The following is an 18,372-nucleotide window of genomic DNA, read 5'->3' on the forward strand; positions in this document are numbered from 1 at the left end:
ACAGGATGATGGAGTGAGCCCTCTCCTAGCTCCTTCCAGGTCAGACAGGGAAGCTTTGCTATTTTGTTTTAAGTGAAGTCCAAGAACACCAGCTACATCTGTAGATTCGAAACACAAAGCTAAATATAAGATTTTTTTTTAACCACATTTTATCGAGTCCCTAGACTGTAGTTACTTCCTAATTCAGCCCTGGTTGGGCAGCCGCTATGGTCCATGGGAATGAAAACCAAAACAAGGAAACATCTTTCACTTCATTCATTGACATTTTATTCTTTATCTCTATCCAAAATGTACTCAAAGAGGCTTATGATGAATCACTTATGTATCTGGCTAAAATAGAAGGGAAAGGAGATTTCAGAAAGGAAAAGATAGTGTTAGAAATCGGGGATAGGGACTTCCCTGGTGGCGCAGTGGTTAAGAACCCGCCTGCCAATGCAGGGACACCGGTTCGAGCCCGGGTCTGGGAAGATCCCACATGTCGTGAGGCAACTAAGCCCGTGCACCACAACTACTGAGCCTGCGCTCTAGAGCCCCCGAGCCACAGCTACCAAGCCCGCGCGCCACAACTACCGAAGCCTGCGCGCCTAGAGCCCGTGCTCCGCAACAAGAGAAGCCACTGCAATGAGAAGCCCGCGCACTGCAACGAAGAGTAGCCCCTGCTCACCCCAACTAGAGAAAGCCTGTGCGCAGCAACAAAGACCCAACACAGCCAAAAATAAATAAATAAATAAATTTATTTAAAAAAATAAAACATACAGGGAAATCTGGCAAATTTAAGTTTAAAAAGAAAAGAAAGAAATTGGGGATAATACAGTTATTAGAAGTGAGCTTCACCTATGACTGAGCCTCCAGCAAGAAAGAGTAAAAAGAGAAATTTGATGAATTTTAGGGTGATCGTTTTCTGATGAAAAGGGATGTACACCTTTGATCAAGAAGGACACAGCTCAAAGGTCTGGGACGAATTGATTGTGTGGACACTTGAATGCAGTTTCCTTTCTTGTCCTGTTACCATTACTAAGATGGCACAAACTTGATGGGGTTCTTTAGAATTCAGCCACACAGCTTCCCTGGCTCTTGATTCTGAAATTCCACAAAATGCTTTGCCCAGTAGCCAAATACATCTCGTCTGCTCAGCTCATTCCACAGTAAGTGGAGACTTGGGAGGGCGCCCTCCTTTCTTCCTTGACCTTGCTTCTCCCTCTTCTTAGGTCAACGCGAGGTGCCCCAAAATAGCGGAGGCCAGAGAGATTAAGTTCCCCTTACCTTCCAGAGGGAACAATGTGAAAAGCGCCGGAAAAGCATATCAAGATCCTTGCTGTAAATATAAACCCCATGACTCTTCACGCCAAGGCCAGTCACTTGAGGCCACAGATTAAAGCAGATCGTTGAATCCCAGGACCACCTTGGCCCTCTCCATATGGGCTGGGCTCGTGCCAGCCCTGGCTGTCTCTGAGGTGGATGGAAATTGATGGGAGTATAAAAAGCATGGCTGGCATCTCTTTTCCAGGAATCTTCCTTTTCTTAGACTGGTAACTTCCAGCCACCCCTGAGTTCAGGCCTGATTCATTCCATGGTACGGATTTTAGAAGAAACTATTGTGAGAGGCCAGAAAAAAAAATGTGAGTGAGATACTGACTAGGTAGAGGGCAGCTACTGGTATACCTAAGTGATTACTTGTTTAATTAAAAGGCAGAGTTTCCAACCTGTACCAATTTCCCACATCACCCTCTCTGAGGTCACGTAATCCCAGGCTGTGCAAAAAAATTGGGATAAAATACAATTACCAACAGCAACAGTAAATGAACAAATCAACCTAGACTCACGACTTTGCTGAGAGACACCACGTACTCATACATACACACACTTTAACAATGAGGACCCTTTTGGGGCTTGACAATCCTGATTCCTCAAGCCAATAAAGTTTTATGATCCAGGGAGGAACAAGAACTAGACCCTAGAGCAGGGGCCCATGAACCCTCTGCAGCTGTGCACAATATTTTGTATATGTGCATACGATTATTTTTCTGGGGAGGGGTCCATAGACTTCCCCTGATTCTCAAAGGGATCAAAGACCCCCAAAGAAGTCAAGAGCCACAGTCCTAGAGCATTACAGCTGAGAAAGACCTTTGTGAGAAGTAGTTCAACCTCCCATTTTATGAATGAGGCAGCTGAGGCCCAGGGAGGTGCAACAGCTATCTCAAGATTATACAGCACATTAGTGGCAGAGCTGAGCCTAGGTCCCTATTCCCCTGTCTCTCAGTTTTATCCTAAGAGGTTTTTAAAGAAAGGGGCAGGCATGCTTTTTAATGAAATGGGCCCCCAATTCCTTATGGAAAAATATATTTTCTAGGAGAGTACTGTTCAGTAGAAATAGAACATGAGTGACAGATATAATTTAAACATTTCTAGTAGTCCCATTACAAAAGAAAAAGAGACAGATGAAATTAATTTTAACAATATTTTAGTAAACCCAATATGTCCAAAATATTATCATTTCAATACGTAATCTGAGGTTTGTACATCTTTTTTCTTTCAAACTAAGTCTTCTAAATGCAGTGCATAGTTTACACTTACACCACATCTCAGTTCGGACAGATGCTATTTTAGGTGCCCAGTAACCGCTGGTGGCTGGTGTCTGCCATATTGGGCAGCATGTGTCTGGATTACGTTTCTGTCCCCCAGCAAGTGGAGGGTGTGTATCCCTTATCTGATTCCTCGATTCTTTCCAGGAGCAGGGTGGTGTCTCCAGTCCTAGACGTGATTGACTGGAAGACTTTCCAGTATTACCCCTCCAAGGACCTGCAGCGCGGGGTATTGGACTGGAAACTGGATTTCCACTGGGAGCCTTTGCCGGAGCGAGAGAGGAAGGCCCTGCTGTCCCCCATCAGCCCCATCAGGTGAGGCTCCTTCACTCAGCCTGCTTTGCTTTTACTGCCTCAGGGTGGACTCAGCACCAGGCTGCCTGGGCTAATCCTGGTTCTCCTAGTTTCCTAGCAAGTGACTTAATCAGTAAATTGGGGATAGTCACGGTACTTAACCTTATAGGGTTGTTGTGAGGTTTGAATGAGCTAATATATGAAAAACATTCAGAAAGTGCCAGACACGCAGCTATAGGTGTTATTATTCTTACATTGTTATATGAACGGAGTCCAGCGAAGCTTCCAGATACTGGAGTGGAAAGTGGAAGCACCTTGTCTGGGGCCTCAACCCAGCTCTGTCTTACCGGGTAACACTGGAGTTTCCCTGCCTGGGGTGCTTTCTTGGTAAAAAGGAAGAATTCCGCCGGATGAATGCTAGGACACCGTAAGTCTCAAAATATGTCCAACTTTATGGTTTGCTTCTCATGTGTTTGGCCTTTGGACAACTATTCTATTTAAGTCAATGTTCTAGATATCTTCTGCTTTATAACAAACCATCCAAACTTAAAGGCGTGAAACAGCTGTTTTATTAAGAGCATGGACTCTGGGTTGTGAATTCTGAAAGGGAGCATTGGCGTTGGCTGTCTCTGCTCTGTGGTGTCTGGGGCCTCAGCAGGACTATCCTTTACTAGACTAGACTGGCTGGAAATGACTCAACAGCTCTGGGCAGGAATCCCCTGGAGTTTGATGCTGGCCGTCGCTGGGACCCAGCGGGAGTTTCTTCCCCATTCTCTCCATGAAGTCACTGCAGGCAGGTTAGTTGGGGTTTCCTACACCCTGGCATTGGGTTCAGAGAGCAAGTATCCAAAAGAGCCAGGCAAAGCAAGCTGTATCCCCCTACCAATTAAAAAAATAATTTATTGAGGTGAAATTCATATAACATAAAATGAGCTATTTCGAAGTGAACAATTCAGTAGCATTCAGTACATTCACAATATTGGGCAACCACCACCTCTTTTTAGTTCCAAAACATTTCCATTATTCTAAAGGAAAATCCCTTACTTAGTGTCTCCTGCTGTCCCCTTTCCCCAGCCTCTGGCAATGCCCAATCTACTGTTTGTCTCTATGGATTTATCAATTCTGGGTATTTCATATCAATGGAATCGTACAATAGGTAACCTTTATGTGTCCTCTCTCACTTACTGTGATGTCTTAGAGTATGTATCCCCTTTTATAACTAAGTCTCAGAAGTCACCTAAGGTCACTTCCTCCAAAGTCACAGGCCCACCCAGGTTCACAGGAAGGAGACGTGGACCCACCTCTCAGGGGGGTCAATGTCAATGTCACGTTGTAAGAAGAGCCCGTGGGATAAGGAATCTGCCACAGCTGACCTGCCCAGTGCCAAGCAATTACCCAAGTTGTTTCCAAATGCCTAGGCCAGGGACACGAAGTGAAGGCATTAGGCACAAACAGGACTTCCAAGGGTCTGCCCGAGGGTGTGCAACTCTAACAGCTGACATGTGATAAACCATGAGCTTAGGTACGCAAAAAATATTTCTTTTTATTTTCTACTAACTGGACTTAGGCAATTTCTATCTTGACCCCTGCTTCCTTATGGCAGAAACCTTCCAGACAAATTAGACAAATTCAGTGATAGCTTAGTCATCTCATCTTTAAATCTGTCATCCATGCTTGTCCACCCTCCCGTCCCCCTGGGGTTGATTTTGAGCTCCAGGCTTGTGTCGGGGAGGTGGGTGGGGAGGGAGTGCCCCACCTCGGGCTTTAGCTGTCCTGCGTCGGTGTTCACCACGATGCACCTTCACTGGTCGTGGCCTCTGATGCCGGGCTGGCACGCTGTCCCCAGTGGCCTGCACCTTCCACGTGGCATCTGCTGAAGTCCCACATCTTCTCCTGGCCCCCAAGGCACAGCACACGCTGGGGTGCTGATGGTCCAGAGGCCTCCATGGAACTGCACCCACCACCTTCTGCCTGGATCTCCACGGCCCCCATGACCTTCTGCCTGGGTCCCCAGGGTACCACCTAGACCCGTCTCCTGGGACCGAAGGTGGTCAGGGGGTTCCTCAACTCCCAGGGCAGCCAGATGGGAGGTGGGCAACATGCCCCCTGCTCTCTGATTCCCAAACAACAAGCACGGGATCCTCCTCTTCCAGGAATTAACCCCGAAGATGTAAAGGTGGACACGAGGTCCTTCTCAGGGATCTACCTGCATCTTTGTCTCTTGGTCTCCCCACGAGCTCTCTCTTCTCTCCTCAGGGTGGAGGATCTTCTCTAGTTTGGACATAGAAAATACTGGCTCTGTGAGGCTGATCCCTCATCTTAGGCATAGGCGGCGGCTTTGTCATTCAAACTTTAAAGCTCAGAGTCTGGTGTCTTCGTTCTCGGCTCTTGGGCCATGTTGTAGTCAGCTCAGTGGTGATAAGAAAATACTGCATGTTGGGTGGCTTAACCCACATTAAATTTATTTTCTCACAGTCCTGGAGGGTAGAAGCCCAAGATCAAATTTCTGGCCAATTTGGGTTTTGGTGACACTTCTCTTCCTGACTTGCACACAGCCCCCTCTCCCTGTGTCCCCACATGACAGAGAGGGGGCCCTGGGGTCTCTTCCTCTTCTAAGGGCACCGAGTCTATCAGATCAAGGCTCCCCCCTTATGACCTCATGTATCCTTAATTACTTCCTCAGAGGCCCCATCTCCAAATACAATATACACTGGGAGTTAGGGCTTTGCCATGTGAATTTGGGAGGGACACATACATTCAGTCTGTACCAGGCCAATACCAACCTTGGGCCTTGTATACCCAATGGGGAAGTTTCAAGGTATTAGATGCAACTATGAGGGGTCAGGGTGCAGAGCCAGATAGATTTCACGTCCTTCCATCACAGGTATGCAGCCTGAAAGTGCAGAGAGCTTTGAATGCTTTCTAACCTCTTTACTGGTCCATCAGCCTCTTCTGAGCACGTGTTTCATGCCAGACACTCTGCTAAGGGCTGTGGACACAAAGAATTGAAAGGGAAGTTTCCAGACCTCTTCGATTTATGGCGTGGGGAGGGTAGTAGATCGGTCAGCAGTATGAGGGGTACCGGACAGAGGGGCCCACAGGGAGTTAAGAGGGGTGCTCGCTTGAGGGGACAATTTATTCTGCTCCAGCCGAAGCAAAGGGATTCTACTGAAGAGAGCAGACTTCTCAGAGAAACTTTACCCAACCTGAGGCAAAGGCACTTTGACCCCAGGCATCAATCCTCTCTGGAACCTTCTTCTAAGTCTCAGGGCCTCTCTGATGCCCAAGGTCACTGTAGGTCACCTTGACCTACCATCGGCCAAAGTCAGCACCAGAGAGAGCCCAGCCAACTTTGCCCTCAGCAGCCGGTCCTTCCCTGAGACCCGGCTGCTACCTGGGGCCCCATGGAAGCCTCAGGCTCCCTATCCAGGGCCCAGGGCCCTCCTCACACACATTCATACTTTTCTACCCATGTCTTCCCCACCCTGAATACTCTGACTTCATGGCTTCCCTCATCAGTCTGGTGAGAGAGCACGAAATGAGGAATTAGGACAAGGTTTGGTACAGACTCTATACAGATGCTAAGAAAATTCCAGAAAGGGTATCATCATTTGTATACTTGCAAATGATAGTATTAAGGAATATTTACTGAACATATATTATGTGCTTAGCTAATGCTGTAAACATAGTATACGTATTAACTCAAACCTTACCATAATTCTGTAAAGCAGTTATTGTTACTAATTACTGTTATTAATCCCATTTTACACATGTGAAAACTGAGGTATATAGAGATTAAATTACAGATGAAACCCCCAGAGGTTGCCCAGCTCCATAAGTTTGTTAAGAGGTAGATCCAGGGTTAAAACCCTTATGGCCAGCCTCCTGACACAACGCTCTTCACGGCTCTGATCTGCTGTGTTTTTCTGTTTTTTAAAAAATTTATTTACTTATTTATTTATTTTTGGTTGTATTGGTCTTTGTTGCTGTGCGTGGGCTTTCTCTAGTTGTAGCGAGTGGGGGCTACTCTTCATTGCGGTGCGCGGGCTTCTCATTGTGGTGGCTTCTCTTGTTGCAGAGCACAGGCTCTAGGCACACCGGCTTCAGTAGTTGCAGTGCATGGGCTCAATAGTTGTGGCTCGTGGGCTCTGGAGCACAGGCTCAGTAGTGGTGGCACACGGGCTTAGTTACTCCACAGCACATGGGATCTTCCTGGACCAGGGCTCGAACCCGTGTCCCCTGCACTGGCAGGTGTATTCTTAACCACTACGCCACCAGGGAAGTCCCCTCTGCTGTGTTTTAAATACAAGTTTTAAATACAGTCTGTCATCCCCAGATACCCATGTCAGTTCAGGACATGGTTTACTGCCAGATGCATCATGAAAAAGCACTTGATTTTCAGAGATCTTTGGATTTTGGCATGCACGTGTGCTTTACATGACATTTCTTTTAATCCCCACAAAACCCTATTATGAAACACTATTAATGTACCCGATTAGAGGTAAGGAAATTGAGACCAGACAGGTTATCTCTCTCATCCAAGATCTTACAAATTGTGAGTGGTAGAATTGGAAATTGTATCAAGTAATAACTACACTACTGGTTTTTAGTATTGTGGTATAACTTAGTATTTTTAATAACCTAAAGGTCAGTAGTTTTGTTAATGTAAGACTATTTTCTTAGTAATTAAAAAAAAATCTGAACTCTGAGTCATTCACTCCTTAAGCCATACCCAGAGTTTGGCTGCATTAAAATTTGTTCTCATATGAAGGTTCTTTAAAAAACTAAAAATAGAACTACCATATGACCCAGCAATCCCACTACTGGGCATATACCCAGAGAAAACCATAATTCAAAAAGACACATGCACCCCAATGTTCATTGCAGCACTATTTACAATAGCCAGGTCATGGAAGCAACCTAAATGCCCATCGACAGACGAATGAATAAAGAAGATGTGGTACATATATACAGTGGAGTATTACTCAGCCATAAAAAGGAACAAAATTGGGTCACTTGTAGAGATGTGGATGGATCTAGAGACTGTCATACAGAGTGAAGTAAGTCAGAAAGAGAAAAACAAATATCGTATATTAACGCATATATGTGGAACCTAGAAAAATGGTACAGATGAACCAGTTTGCAGGACAGAAATAGAGACACAGCTGTAGAGAACATACGTATGTACACAAAGGGGGGGAAAGTGGCGGGGAGGCGGGTGGTTGTGCGATGGATTGGGAGATAGGGATTGACATATATACACTAATATGTATAAAATGGATAACTAATAAGAACCTGCTGTATAAAAAAATTTTAAAAATAAAATTTTTTAAAAAACCAAAAAAACCCAAAAAACAACAACAATGAAAATTTGTTCTCTTTTGAATAAAGAGATCGTTGTTCAAAAGCCTCTGGTTCTCTCCTCCCCAGTTAACCCTTCTGAGGTATGTTTTTGTCATCTTCATTCCCTCACTCGGGATTCCAGCTTTCTGTGTTTTTAAGTCATGTGTATTTCCCCCAGAGCAGATGGGGACCTATCTACTTCCAGAGCCCCTGGGGGATTCATCTTAGAATTGGGGAGGGGGTGAATGGTCACGAAGCAAACAAGAGGGTGAGGTCAGGGGTGAGGGAAGAAAGAGGACTGCCGGTTCCCTTGGTCCATGCCTGGTGCTGCTGGCCTTAGGGCATCTTATTTAACCAAGGCCTTCTTCCCAAAATCTCGCCAGAGGGGCCTCTCCCTAAAGGAGCAGTACCGGAGGATGGGGTATAAAAGGCCCAGGCAACCAGAACTCTCTTTTCATGAAATACTGGGATTTCTGACACGCTTGCTTGGCTCCAGTCTTGAGATCTGTCTGAGCCCTGAGTCCACTCTCTGGGCCACTGGAGCGCCCCCTACCTGCCATCCCCCCACCGCTCCCCAGATGCTCCAGGTTCTGAACCTTCTCTACATAGTCTCACCTTCTCTCTCCAGGAGCCCTGTGGTGCCCGGCGGGGTCGTGGCCATGGACAGACATTACTTCCAAAACACTGGAGCTTATGACCCTCTCATGTCACTGAGGGGTGGCGAAAACCTCGAACTGTCTCTCAAGGTACTTCCTGGGCCAAGGGAGGCCCAGGTGGGTTCTTTGGAGCACTGTGTCCGGTCACAGTCAGGGATAAGGCTTCGGGCAAATTACAAAGTCATTATACGTAGTGTATCAAACCCTCATTTCTCCCCCTTTTTCATCTCTCTTGATTTCACCCCAGCCTCCTTCCTGAACTCACCTGTCAAACCTGCCCTTAGGAAAGGGCAAGTTTTCAGTCATCTCCACCTGAGTGCAAAGCTTCCCGTACGTTCTCCATTCCCGGCACCCTTAGCATCTTGATAGTTTTCACACACCCATTGGCCAAAGCAAATACCATGCAGTTCTGTGCATTGAGTAGTTTGGTCCAAACAACTTAATAAGTATTTGTCCGAACAGCTTAGCACCCACTGGGCGCCAGACAGTTTCTCAAACCTTGGAATCAGATTGGACCCACCACCCTCATTTCCTGTTCCATGCTGATTTTTAGCCTGATGCTTGCTTTTTCATCACAGCAACCGCTGAAAACCCAACCCAACAAAGACATATATCATTAAAAGGGCAGTGATCTAAGGTTGAAACCATGAATTGCCTTGAACTTGTACTTTTTAGAACACAGATGTCACTATGTTTCTCCTGAACATTGAAAATATCCCACGTGGGCTTTTGAGTTTGCTGCAGCACCCTGGGGTACCTTGGCACCCAGTTTGGGAACCCCATCGGTTTGGGTTCTTGGTGTGTTTTGGTTCATGTACTGCCTATCCTAGGCATGTTTTCACTTTCCTCTTGATTCCCAAGTGGGGAATAAAAGGCTTCCTGTCAAATGAACTTCAGGCATTTGGGAGTAGGAGTGAGTGGAGAGTAGAGAAATTTCCAGAAGTAGAAAGACTCTGTTTGAGGAAAGCTTGCTTTGACCTCCACACAGATGGCTTCTGGTGCCTGTGCAGCAGGAGACTTCACAAGCTTTTAGAAATCCCCCGGCCACTAGGGATACCCTCTTCCCCGAGGAAGCAGCCGTGGGAGAATCCAGACGCTCACGGCATGACAGCATCCTCTAAGTGCTGAATCTGGTCACGTGTTTCAGTGGGGGCGGGGAACCACAGGTAGTGGCAGGGGTGTGAGCCCCTCTCACCACGGGTTCTGACCCAGGGCAGCCGCCCTCATTCTCCCCACCTTGTCCCTCCCCAGCCCAGAACCCTCAGATCTGGAAACTCTGCTCCATCCTGAGAACCGGAACCATCTTTCTCTTTTGTGCTCATGATTTCCGGTGCATTTTGCCAGCCCCTCACTCCCCACGTTGCTGGAGAGGAGTACAGAGGTGTTGGTCTTCTCCTTTCACTGCAGACCTGGCTCTGTGGGGGCTCCGTCGAAATCCTTCCCTGCTCTCGGGTGGGGCACGTCTACCGAAATCAGGATGCCCACTCCCCTCTTGACTGGGAGGCCACCCTGCGGAACAAGGTCCGCATTGCTGAGACTTGGCTGGGCGCGTTCAAAGAAACCTTCTACAGGCACAGCCCAGAGGCCTTCTCCTTGAGCAAGGTAAGAGGAGAGCCCGGCAGGGTCTTCTGTGCCCACCCAGGGCCACCAGGTGCTGGCTGCGCAGGACCACCTCCCCTCCCACCTGGAAGGGCAGATAGAAGCTTCTGGCTAGTACTTCCATGAGTGGCCCCTGTCAAGTGGCTCCTCTACCTGGCGGGGTTGTCCTCTGTCTCTTCCAGCGTCTCCCAGGGGCATCATGGCCTGGAACCCCCTGATGTCTGTAGGGGTTCTGTCATCACATCTAAGGGGTGTGATCCTTCATCCCGTGGCCAGAGGAGAGTCTGGGTGGGGAGTGAGCACTGCAGTGGGTCTCCGAGGGCCCTTTCATCCCAGGCAAAGTGCTCAAGGCTGTAAAATTACCTAAGACGTGAAACAAATATAACATTGATTTACAATGTTGTGTAAAATTACTCAAGACGTGAAACAAATATAAGTATTTTTTATTATAAAAAATAACATAAAGGACATCCCCAAAAAGGCACAGAAAAATAAACATTTTAAACATTTAATGAAATGTCTGCAAGCAGTGCATTTTCACCTGGTCCACTACCAGTCAGCGCCGTTCTGATGGCGTGACACGTAAATGCTATTTAGTGTGGGACGTGGTTCACAGTGAGGTTTGCTGTCCCCCTCCTTCAGCTTGCTCCCAGACACCTCTGTGCCTCCCAGCACATGAACTGTGATGTAACACCAGCTTTCTCCGTCCTGCCGCCTGTGTCTCTGTCCTCCCCAGGCTGGGAAACCGGACTGCACTGAACGCCAGCAGCTGCAAAGGAGGCTGAGCTGTCGGACCTTCCACTGGTTTCTGGCCAACATCTATCCCGAGCTGTACCCATCCGAACGCAGGCCCAGGTTCTCTGGAAAGGCAAGGCATGATAAAAACAAAGTGCAGAGAGAGAGGAAGAGAAGGGGCTGGGCGGTCTCCCAAGATAGAAGCTGAAGTTCGGATGCTCTTCCATGACCCCGGCCACCCAGTCCCAGCTCAGCAGGGCCTCCTTGCGGGGGGGGCGGCTGAGCTGCCCCATAACCAGTCCCAGGGCCCCTCACCAGGACAGGTGCTGCCCCCTCCTTCAGGAGGCCTGTCCTTAGGCTCACTGGCTTCAGCTTGACCTCGATCATTTTTATGACCTGAGCATGCGACCTTGAGCTACACTGCAGAGAGTGAAGGAGTGGCCGACAGAGGGCGTCTTTGCAGCAGAGGGCGGGATTCACTTCTGTGTGAACGTTGCTTACAGCTCCACAACACCGGACTTGGCTTCTGTGCAGACTGCCAGGCAAAAGGGGACATCCTGGGCTGTGCCGTGACGCTAGCTCCTTGCAGTGACAGCCAGCAGCAGCAGGTGGGTGGTCAGTGTTCTCAGACCTGCAAGGGGGGCTTTGCTCGGATGGCCCTCCCTTCCCTTTGGGGCATCTCCTTTCAGTGGTCCCATGTCCCTTGACTGTGCATGGTCCCCCACTCTGATGACCCATTCCCCAACCTGCCCCAGCCCCAAGCCCAGAGGTGGACCCATCAGAGAATATGAGCACCTGAGCTCGAGGGACATGGCGAGGCTGTTTAGCCAATATTTTCATCTGACAGATGAGGAAACTGAGGCTTGGAGAGTGGCTAGCCCAGGGGCTTCAAACTCAGGTGTGTCTCCAGGGTTTAAGTGGATAAAGGAAATAAACACGGGGAGCTGGGCAGAGGCTGTGGTCACAGAGGAGCACCTGCCCCAGCCTCAGTAAATGTCTTTTGTTTTGTATGAAAGCGGAACCAGTATTACAAGGTCATCCACAAATTTAAAAGACGCTGGAAATCCAGAGTTTATGGAAAAGATCCCCATTTTTTTCTTTTCATTTTTTTTTATCAAAGTATAGTTGATTTACAATGTTGTGTTAGTTTCTGGTGTACAGCACAGTGATCCAGTTATACATATATAAATATATATAAAATCTTTCTCAGATTCTTTTCCATTATACCTTATTACTGGATATTGAATATAGTTCCCTGTGCTATACAGTAGGACCTTGTTGTTTATCTATTTTATATATAGTAGTTTGTATCTGCTAATCCCAAACTCTTAATTTATCCCTCCCCCCTTTTCCCCTTTGGTAACCATAGTTTGTTTTCTACCTCTGAGTTTGTTTCTGTTCCGTAAATATACTAAGTGAATTAAGTCAGACAGAGAAAGACAAATATCATAAGATATCTCTTATATGTGGCATCTAAAAAAATGGTACAATTTAACTTATTTACAAAATGGAAAAGCTCCCCATTTAAATTAAAAATCTATAATCAGAGGTCAAAGAAAACCTGTGTGCAGGCAAATTTCCACCAGGGCACCTTTCTGAAGCATCTGGAGCAGCTCAAGATCATTAGCCAACTAGAACCAGAGATGGAGAAAGTGGCTCACCGAGCGGGCACTCTAGGTACAGAAACACTGAGGAATCGAGGGGACCCCGGGAAATGTTCCCCATTTGCAGCAGTGCCTCAAACCCATAACTCGTGACTGTGGTCCTAAGACTCCAGGCTTCTGACGCTGAGTCCTGCCCAGAGTAGATATGCTGTGTCTTTCAGGCATTTAATGGGGATCTATGGGGACCAATACTTCTGGGCCAGAGGGGGATCTTTAGGGCATCACAGGAGCCTGGGGTGTGTGTGTGTGTGTGTGTGTGTGTGAAGTGGGGAGAGGGCTGGATCTGGGTAGACAAGGCTCATGGCCTCTGGTGACCCTCTGCCTCACTTGCCAGAGGAGACCTTACACACAGATGGGGTCATCGGGTTTCAGAGCTGTGGCCTCATTCGGAATGTTTCCCACACACAGAGCAATGTGGTTTGTGAAACTCCTTCCACAGGGAGAAAGGCTTCCACTGCATGGTCAGGAGGAAGGCAGAGGGTGCAAACGCCCCTGGGGATGGGAGGGAAAGAGCACACGAGCTCTCCTGGGGCGCACTGGAGACCAACTCCACGGATTTCCCGGGGCCTCACTCTGCAGCTTGGCTGGACCCTTCGGTACTAAGGAAGGGTGGGGTTGCCCTGTGGCAACAAAAGTTTATGGCCCAAAGGGCGACACTGAAAGTGACTGGCAGGCACTGACCACAGGGAGAGTCTCTCCTTGAGCCAGAGGCCCTGCTCGTGGGTACAGAAGGCCAGAAGGGACCTGAATCAGGTCTGAAATCCACACTGAGTCAGGGGAAGAATCTAGAGACAGAGGGTCCTTCCAGCATCATGTGGGTTCCTTGGATACCAGGAGGGTCTCCTTCTATGTTAGGGTATTTCTTCTCTTCAAATTTCCATCTCAGGAATAACTGCCCAGGTCGTGGGACGTCCCCATGACGCTGGAGGAAGGTTGATGCGTCCACTTCTTATCACAACTAGGACGACAACCTGGAAAGTCTAGCCCGCCCCCCAAACCTCTCTCTTTTCAGCCTGTGACAGGGCCTTTGCATAAGTTGTCCTACCCCAAAGGCCTGTATTAAAAAACAAACAACAAAGTGTAACTTCCTGGAGATATTGATCAAACGAGCCAGGTGAGGCCCCAAGAGCCTGGGGCGAAAGGCAGAACAAGTCTTGGAGGGTCCAGCCCTGCAGGCAGGACTGGTGAGGCTCTGGGACCCCAGGGGAAGGCCCTGGGCCTGGAGGACACCTGGGGAAGCAAGTGCTCAGTATCCATTTGTCCCCTTTCAGTTTTGTCCTTTACCAGTGTTCTAGAACACCCCAATAGGCACTTACACCTGGCACAGGAGGACAGAGAGAAAGCTCTGTGATGGTGGAAATAGTTCACCTTCTAGCTGTGTGACATCAGTCAGGCTTCTTAACCTCTCTGAGTCTTGGTTTCCTCATCTGCAACTGGGGATAATGGTGCAAAAAGAATGTTAGCTTTTGGATTTATTTATTTATTTATATTCTTGGTGGGGAGGTGGGGATTAGCAAGGGCTTCTGTATCCAGAAAAATTGTGAACTTGCTAAGCTGAAAGCACCATATGCCATATAAAAAAATAAGAAGAAACACCCTCTTTTATGCATAAGTAACTAAGTTTATAACAAAAGGAAATCTCCAGGGCCCCCGAATCCAGAGGCAACTGAAATAGAGTCACAGGGCCATGGCCAAGCTCTCCTGCAGGGTGAAGGGGACAGTCTCTGTCAAACCTCAGGAACCCAGAGGCATTGGTTCCAGGCAGGAGATAGTGACGAAAGCCCATCTTCAGCCCATGAGAAATGAGGGGTTGGAAATGGGACACCCATACAAAGCCAGCTTTGACCTTCACAGAGTAACCTATCTGTGAAAACCTGGACTAGAAAAGACTACCTACTGCCACCGGAAGATGACAAGGAAGCAGGTCTGTAGACAGGTCTTTGCGTCGGAGAAAATGACTCTTCCCTGAAAATTTTTAACCACAAGCTTGTGTCCAACGTGGGTTTAGGGTTCAAATTTATAGGAATTGTGTTGTCTGGGAATCCTCAGGTGGGACTGGCTACCTAACTTGTTGGGCTCAGTGCAAATGAAGACGGTGAGACCTATCACTCAACAATTATTAAGAATTCCCAGACAAGGCTTCCCTGGTGGTGCAGTGGTTGAGCATCTGCCTGCCAATGCAGGGGACACGGGTTCGAGCCCTGGTCTGGGAAAATCTCACATGTTGTGGAGCAACCAGGCCTGTGAGCCACAACTACTGAGTCTGCACATCTGGAGCCTGTGCTCCGCAACAAGAGAGGCCACAACAGTGAGAGGCCCACGCACCGCGATGAAGAGTGGCCCCCACTTGCCGCAACCAGAGAAAGCCCTCGCACAGAAACGAAGACCCAACACAGCCAAAAATAAATAAATTAATAAGAATAATGTCTCTTAACAGAATTAAAAAAAAAAAAAAAAAAGAATTCCCAGACAGTATCAGCATTAAACCAAATATATTAGACCAAGAACATTAAACCCTTCTAAGCATGAGGCCCCTGCAGTTACGCAGGTCACATGCCCGTGAAGCCAACCCCGTCTCCCAGCCACAAAGTTAGCGTAAAAATTAGTTCAGTCTGCATTTGGCATGGACAAACGGAAAATGGTTTTATCAGGATGTGTTTCCAACCTGGCCCCACGAGCTTCCCACAGCTAAAGCCCCTCTGCAAAGGAATGCATGATCCAGTCTTACGGAACCCAGGAGGAAATGAAAACCATGAGCGAGAGCCAGCAGATACAAAAGACAGCAGGAAAATTACTTGCAGGGCCAGCACAGATGTCTCCAGAAAGAGATCAACTCGGGGCTCAGGAGTTTCCTCATCTGCCCTTCCAACTGTACCCTCTCAAAACACACAGAATCCTTTATGGCCTCACCTATGATACAGTAAATAGAATAATGGAGGAACTTGCCAGAATGTATAAATATGAATGCAAAAGTAGATGGAATGTGGAGATTTCAGAGGCCAGGGCTAGTCCAGCATCATATTTGTGGACTTGACTATGAGATAGGGTCTTGCTGACCCCAGTAGAATCTGAGGATTGCCCCCAGACCTCAGCCCTATTGCAGTGAGCTCTCCTTCCTTTACCTCCAGCTTTGAAGAGGATCTCCTTCTAGCTATGCTAACAGCCATTGCCTCTGTCCCAGCACCTGGATCACATGGGCAGGAAGGAGATCCACTATGGCAGCCCCCAGCACCTGTGCTTCGATGTCAGGCGAGAGCAGGTGATTCTACAGAACTGCACCAGGGAAGGCCCTGACATCCATCAGCAGCACTGGGACTACCAGGAGGTAAGTAACCCATCTAGGAAGGATTAAGCAGGATTCAGGATTCACGTGCTGCTGGCTGGCACGTGTCTCAGGCTTTTCCAAGAGGCCAAGTATTACCATACAAGCCTGTGTCCCTGCTGTTGAACTTAGTGACTTGGCACTAAGGCCTCAGGCGGAGGTGAAGCCAACCTTGCAGCAAAGTTAACCACCAGCATCTTGAAATGTACTCATTTGCCAGGTTTCTGTATAGCTCTGGTCTTGATACGGTGGAGAGAGGAGACAGCCTCTTTTTAAAGTTTATTAGCTTAGGTCACAAGTAGGACCATGGAGCGTGTTACAGAAGCAGTCAACCACGTTGGTGGTGTGGTTTTAGGGGCAATGGAAAGGCCTGTCTCCTGTTCCACAACCAGATAGATGAGGATGTAGATCGTACTTTCTTCCTTTGCAAATTCCACTCTGAGCATTTCATCATTTTAGTAAGACTTTGATTCCCAGGACTCCAGAGAGAAGCTTGAGATCCTTTCCAGAGGTTATGCATCAATAAAGAGGAAATAGGAGAAGTGTAAGTATTAGGAAATAGGAGGAGTGTAAGTATTTAGGGAGAGTGAGCCGTTTACAAGATTGGGATTGGAAGGTGACAGTATCTACAATAACTGTCCATACATAGTTTTTCCTTCACCTCAAATCCCTTCTGAAATGAGTTAGGGTACAAGTATACAAACAAACAGATTAATACACACATCTTTTAAACATGCCTTTGTTCAACTTTTGCTTGGGAATAAGGGGGGGGGGTGTTAAATAACTAAGCAGAACTCCATGCATTGGTACTCTTAAAGCAGGCTGTGAAAGAGGAAAATCGTATAGTGTAAAACTTAAGCTGAACTCACGATAAACAGTTGAGAACAAAGCTCTTGGGGCTTTGATGACAAGTGAACCTAGGACTCAGGGGGCCCACACATGCGCAAAGAATTCTCTGAAACCAAGTTAAGGCCCTCTATGAATGATCACAAAGGATCATTCTAAGCAAGTCCTCTGGATAAGATAGATTTAGAAACAGCATTTAAAAATAATATGTAAAAGATTAGTGACTAAGATACACCCAGCATCTTTCAGGCATTAAAAAATAAGGCTTTAAAAAAGTATTCTCATTCAGCCATAAAAAGGAACAAGATACTGTTCATAGCAGCAGTATTCACAATAGCCAATAGGTGGAAGCAACCCAAGGGTCCAGTGATTGATGAATGAATAAACAAAATATGCTATATACATACAATGGAATATTTTCCCGCCTTAAGAAAGAAGGAAATCCTGTCATTTGCTTCAACATGGATGAAGCTTGAGGACATTACGCTAAGTGAAATAAGCCAGTCACAAAAAGACAAATACTGTATGATTAAACTTATATGACATATATAGAGAAGTCATTTTCATACAAACAGAAAATAGAATGGTGGTTACCAGACACGAGGGGAAGTGGGGAGAGGGAAGTTGTTGTTTAATGGGTATAGAGTTTGTTTTGAAAGAAGAAAAAGTTCTGGAGATCTGTTTCACAACAAAGTGAATATACTTAACATTACTAAATTTTACAGTTAAAAATGGTTAAGGTAGAAAGTTTTATGCTACATATTTTTACCACTACAAAGAAAGAAAGAAAGAAAGAAATTAGGTACTATTTTGTGCTACAACATGGATGAAACTTGAAAATACCATGCAAAGTGAAAGAAGCCAGTCATAAAAGGCCAAATATTATATGATTCCATTTATATGAAATGTCAAGAAGAGACAAATCCATAAACACAGAAACTAGATTAATGATCTCCAGTGGTTGGAAGGAAGGAGGAATGGGAAGTACCTGCTAATGGATAGTACATTTCTTTTTACAGTGATGAAATGTTCTGCAATTAGATAGAGGTGATGGTTGCATATACTTTGTGAATATACTAAAATCCGCTGAGTTGTATTTAGGGCATGTGAATTATATCTCTAAATAAATAAATTAATGGACATTATCAGCACTGTTGGTTAAGGTTGTTTAACTTTTCATAAAGAAATTGATTTTTTTCTTGAAAAGGGGATGGCTACATTCAGTATTAAGTTTGGTACATTTTGAGCAGGAAGCAGCTATGGTCTTCCATACATGGCTGACTCAGGCCTTCAGTGTATCCTTAAAGTCTTACTCAGAACTTCAACCTGGT

General features: G+C 46.7%; 1 protein-coding gene across 3 annotated transcripts in view; it reads left to right on the plus strand.

The window, feature by feature from the left end:
• Positions 1 to 18,372, plus strand: part of GALNT15 (polypeptide N-acetylgalactosaminyltransferase 15) — a 52,944-nt gene that overhangs the window by 20,588 nt on the left and 13,984 nt on the right. For 2 of the 3 annotated variants that reach the window (XM_082392702.1, XM_082392704.1), the window contains exons 4-9: positions 2,730 to 2,897; positions 8,848 to 8,965; positions 10,283 to 10,477; positions 11,211 to 11,342; positions 11,713 to 11,817; positions 16,055 to 16,198. In XM_082392702.1, the coding sequence (XP_082248828.1) occupies positions 2,730 to 2,897; positions 8,848 to 8,965; positions 10,283 to 10,477; positions 11,211 to 11,342; positions 11,713 to 11,817; positions 16,055 to 16,198 (862 nt within the window). Of the gene's footprint in view, positions 1 to 2,729; positions 2,898 to 8,847; positions 8,966 to 10,282; positions 10,478 to 11,210; positions 11,343 to 11,712; positions 11,818 to 12,056; positions 16,031 to 16,054; positions 16,199 to 18,372 lie in introns of those variants that run through there. The other variant, XM_082392703.1, reaches the window with a different exon arrangement.

Source organism: Balaenoptera borealis (genome assembly GCF_965194805.1).
Source record: "Balaenoptera borealis genome assembly, chromosome: 5".
In the NCBI taxonomy this organism is placed as follows: Eukaryota; Metazoa; Chordata; class Mammalia; order Artiodactyla; family Balaenopteridae; genus Balaenoptera; species Balaenoptera borealis.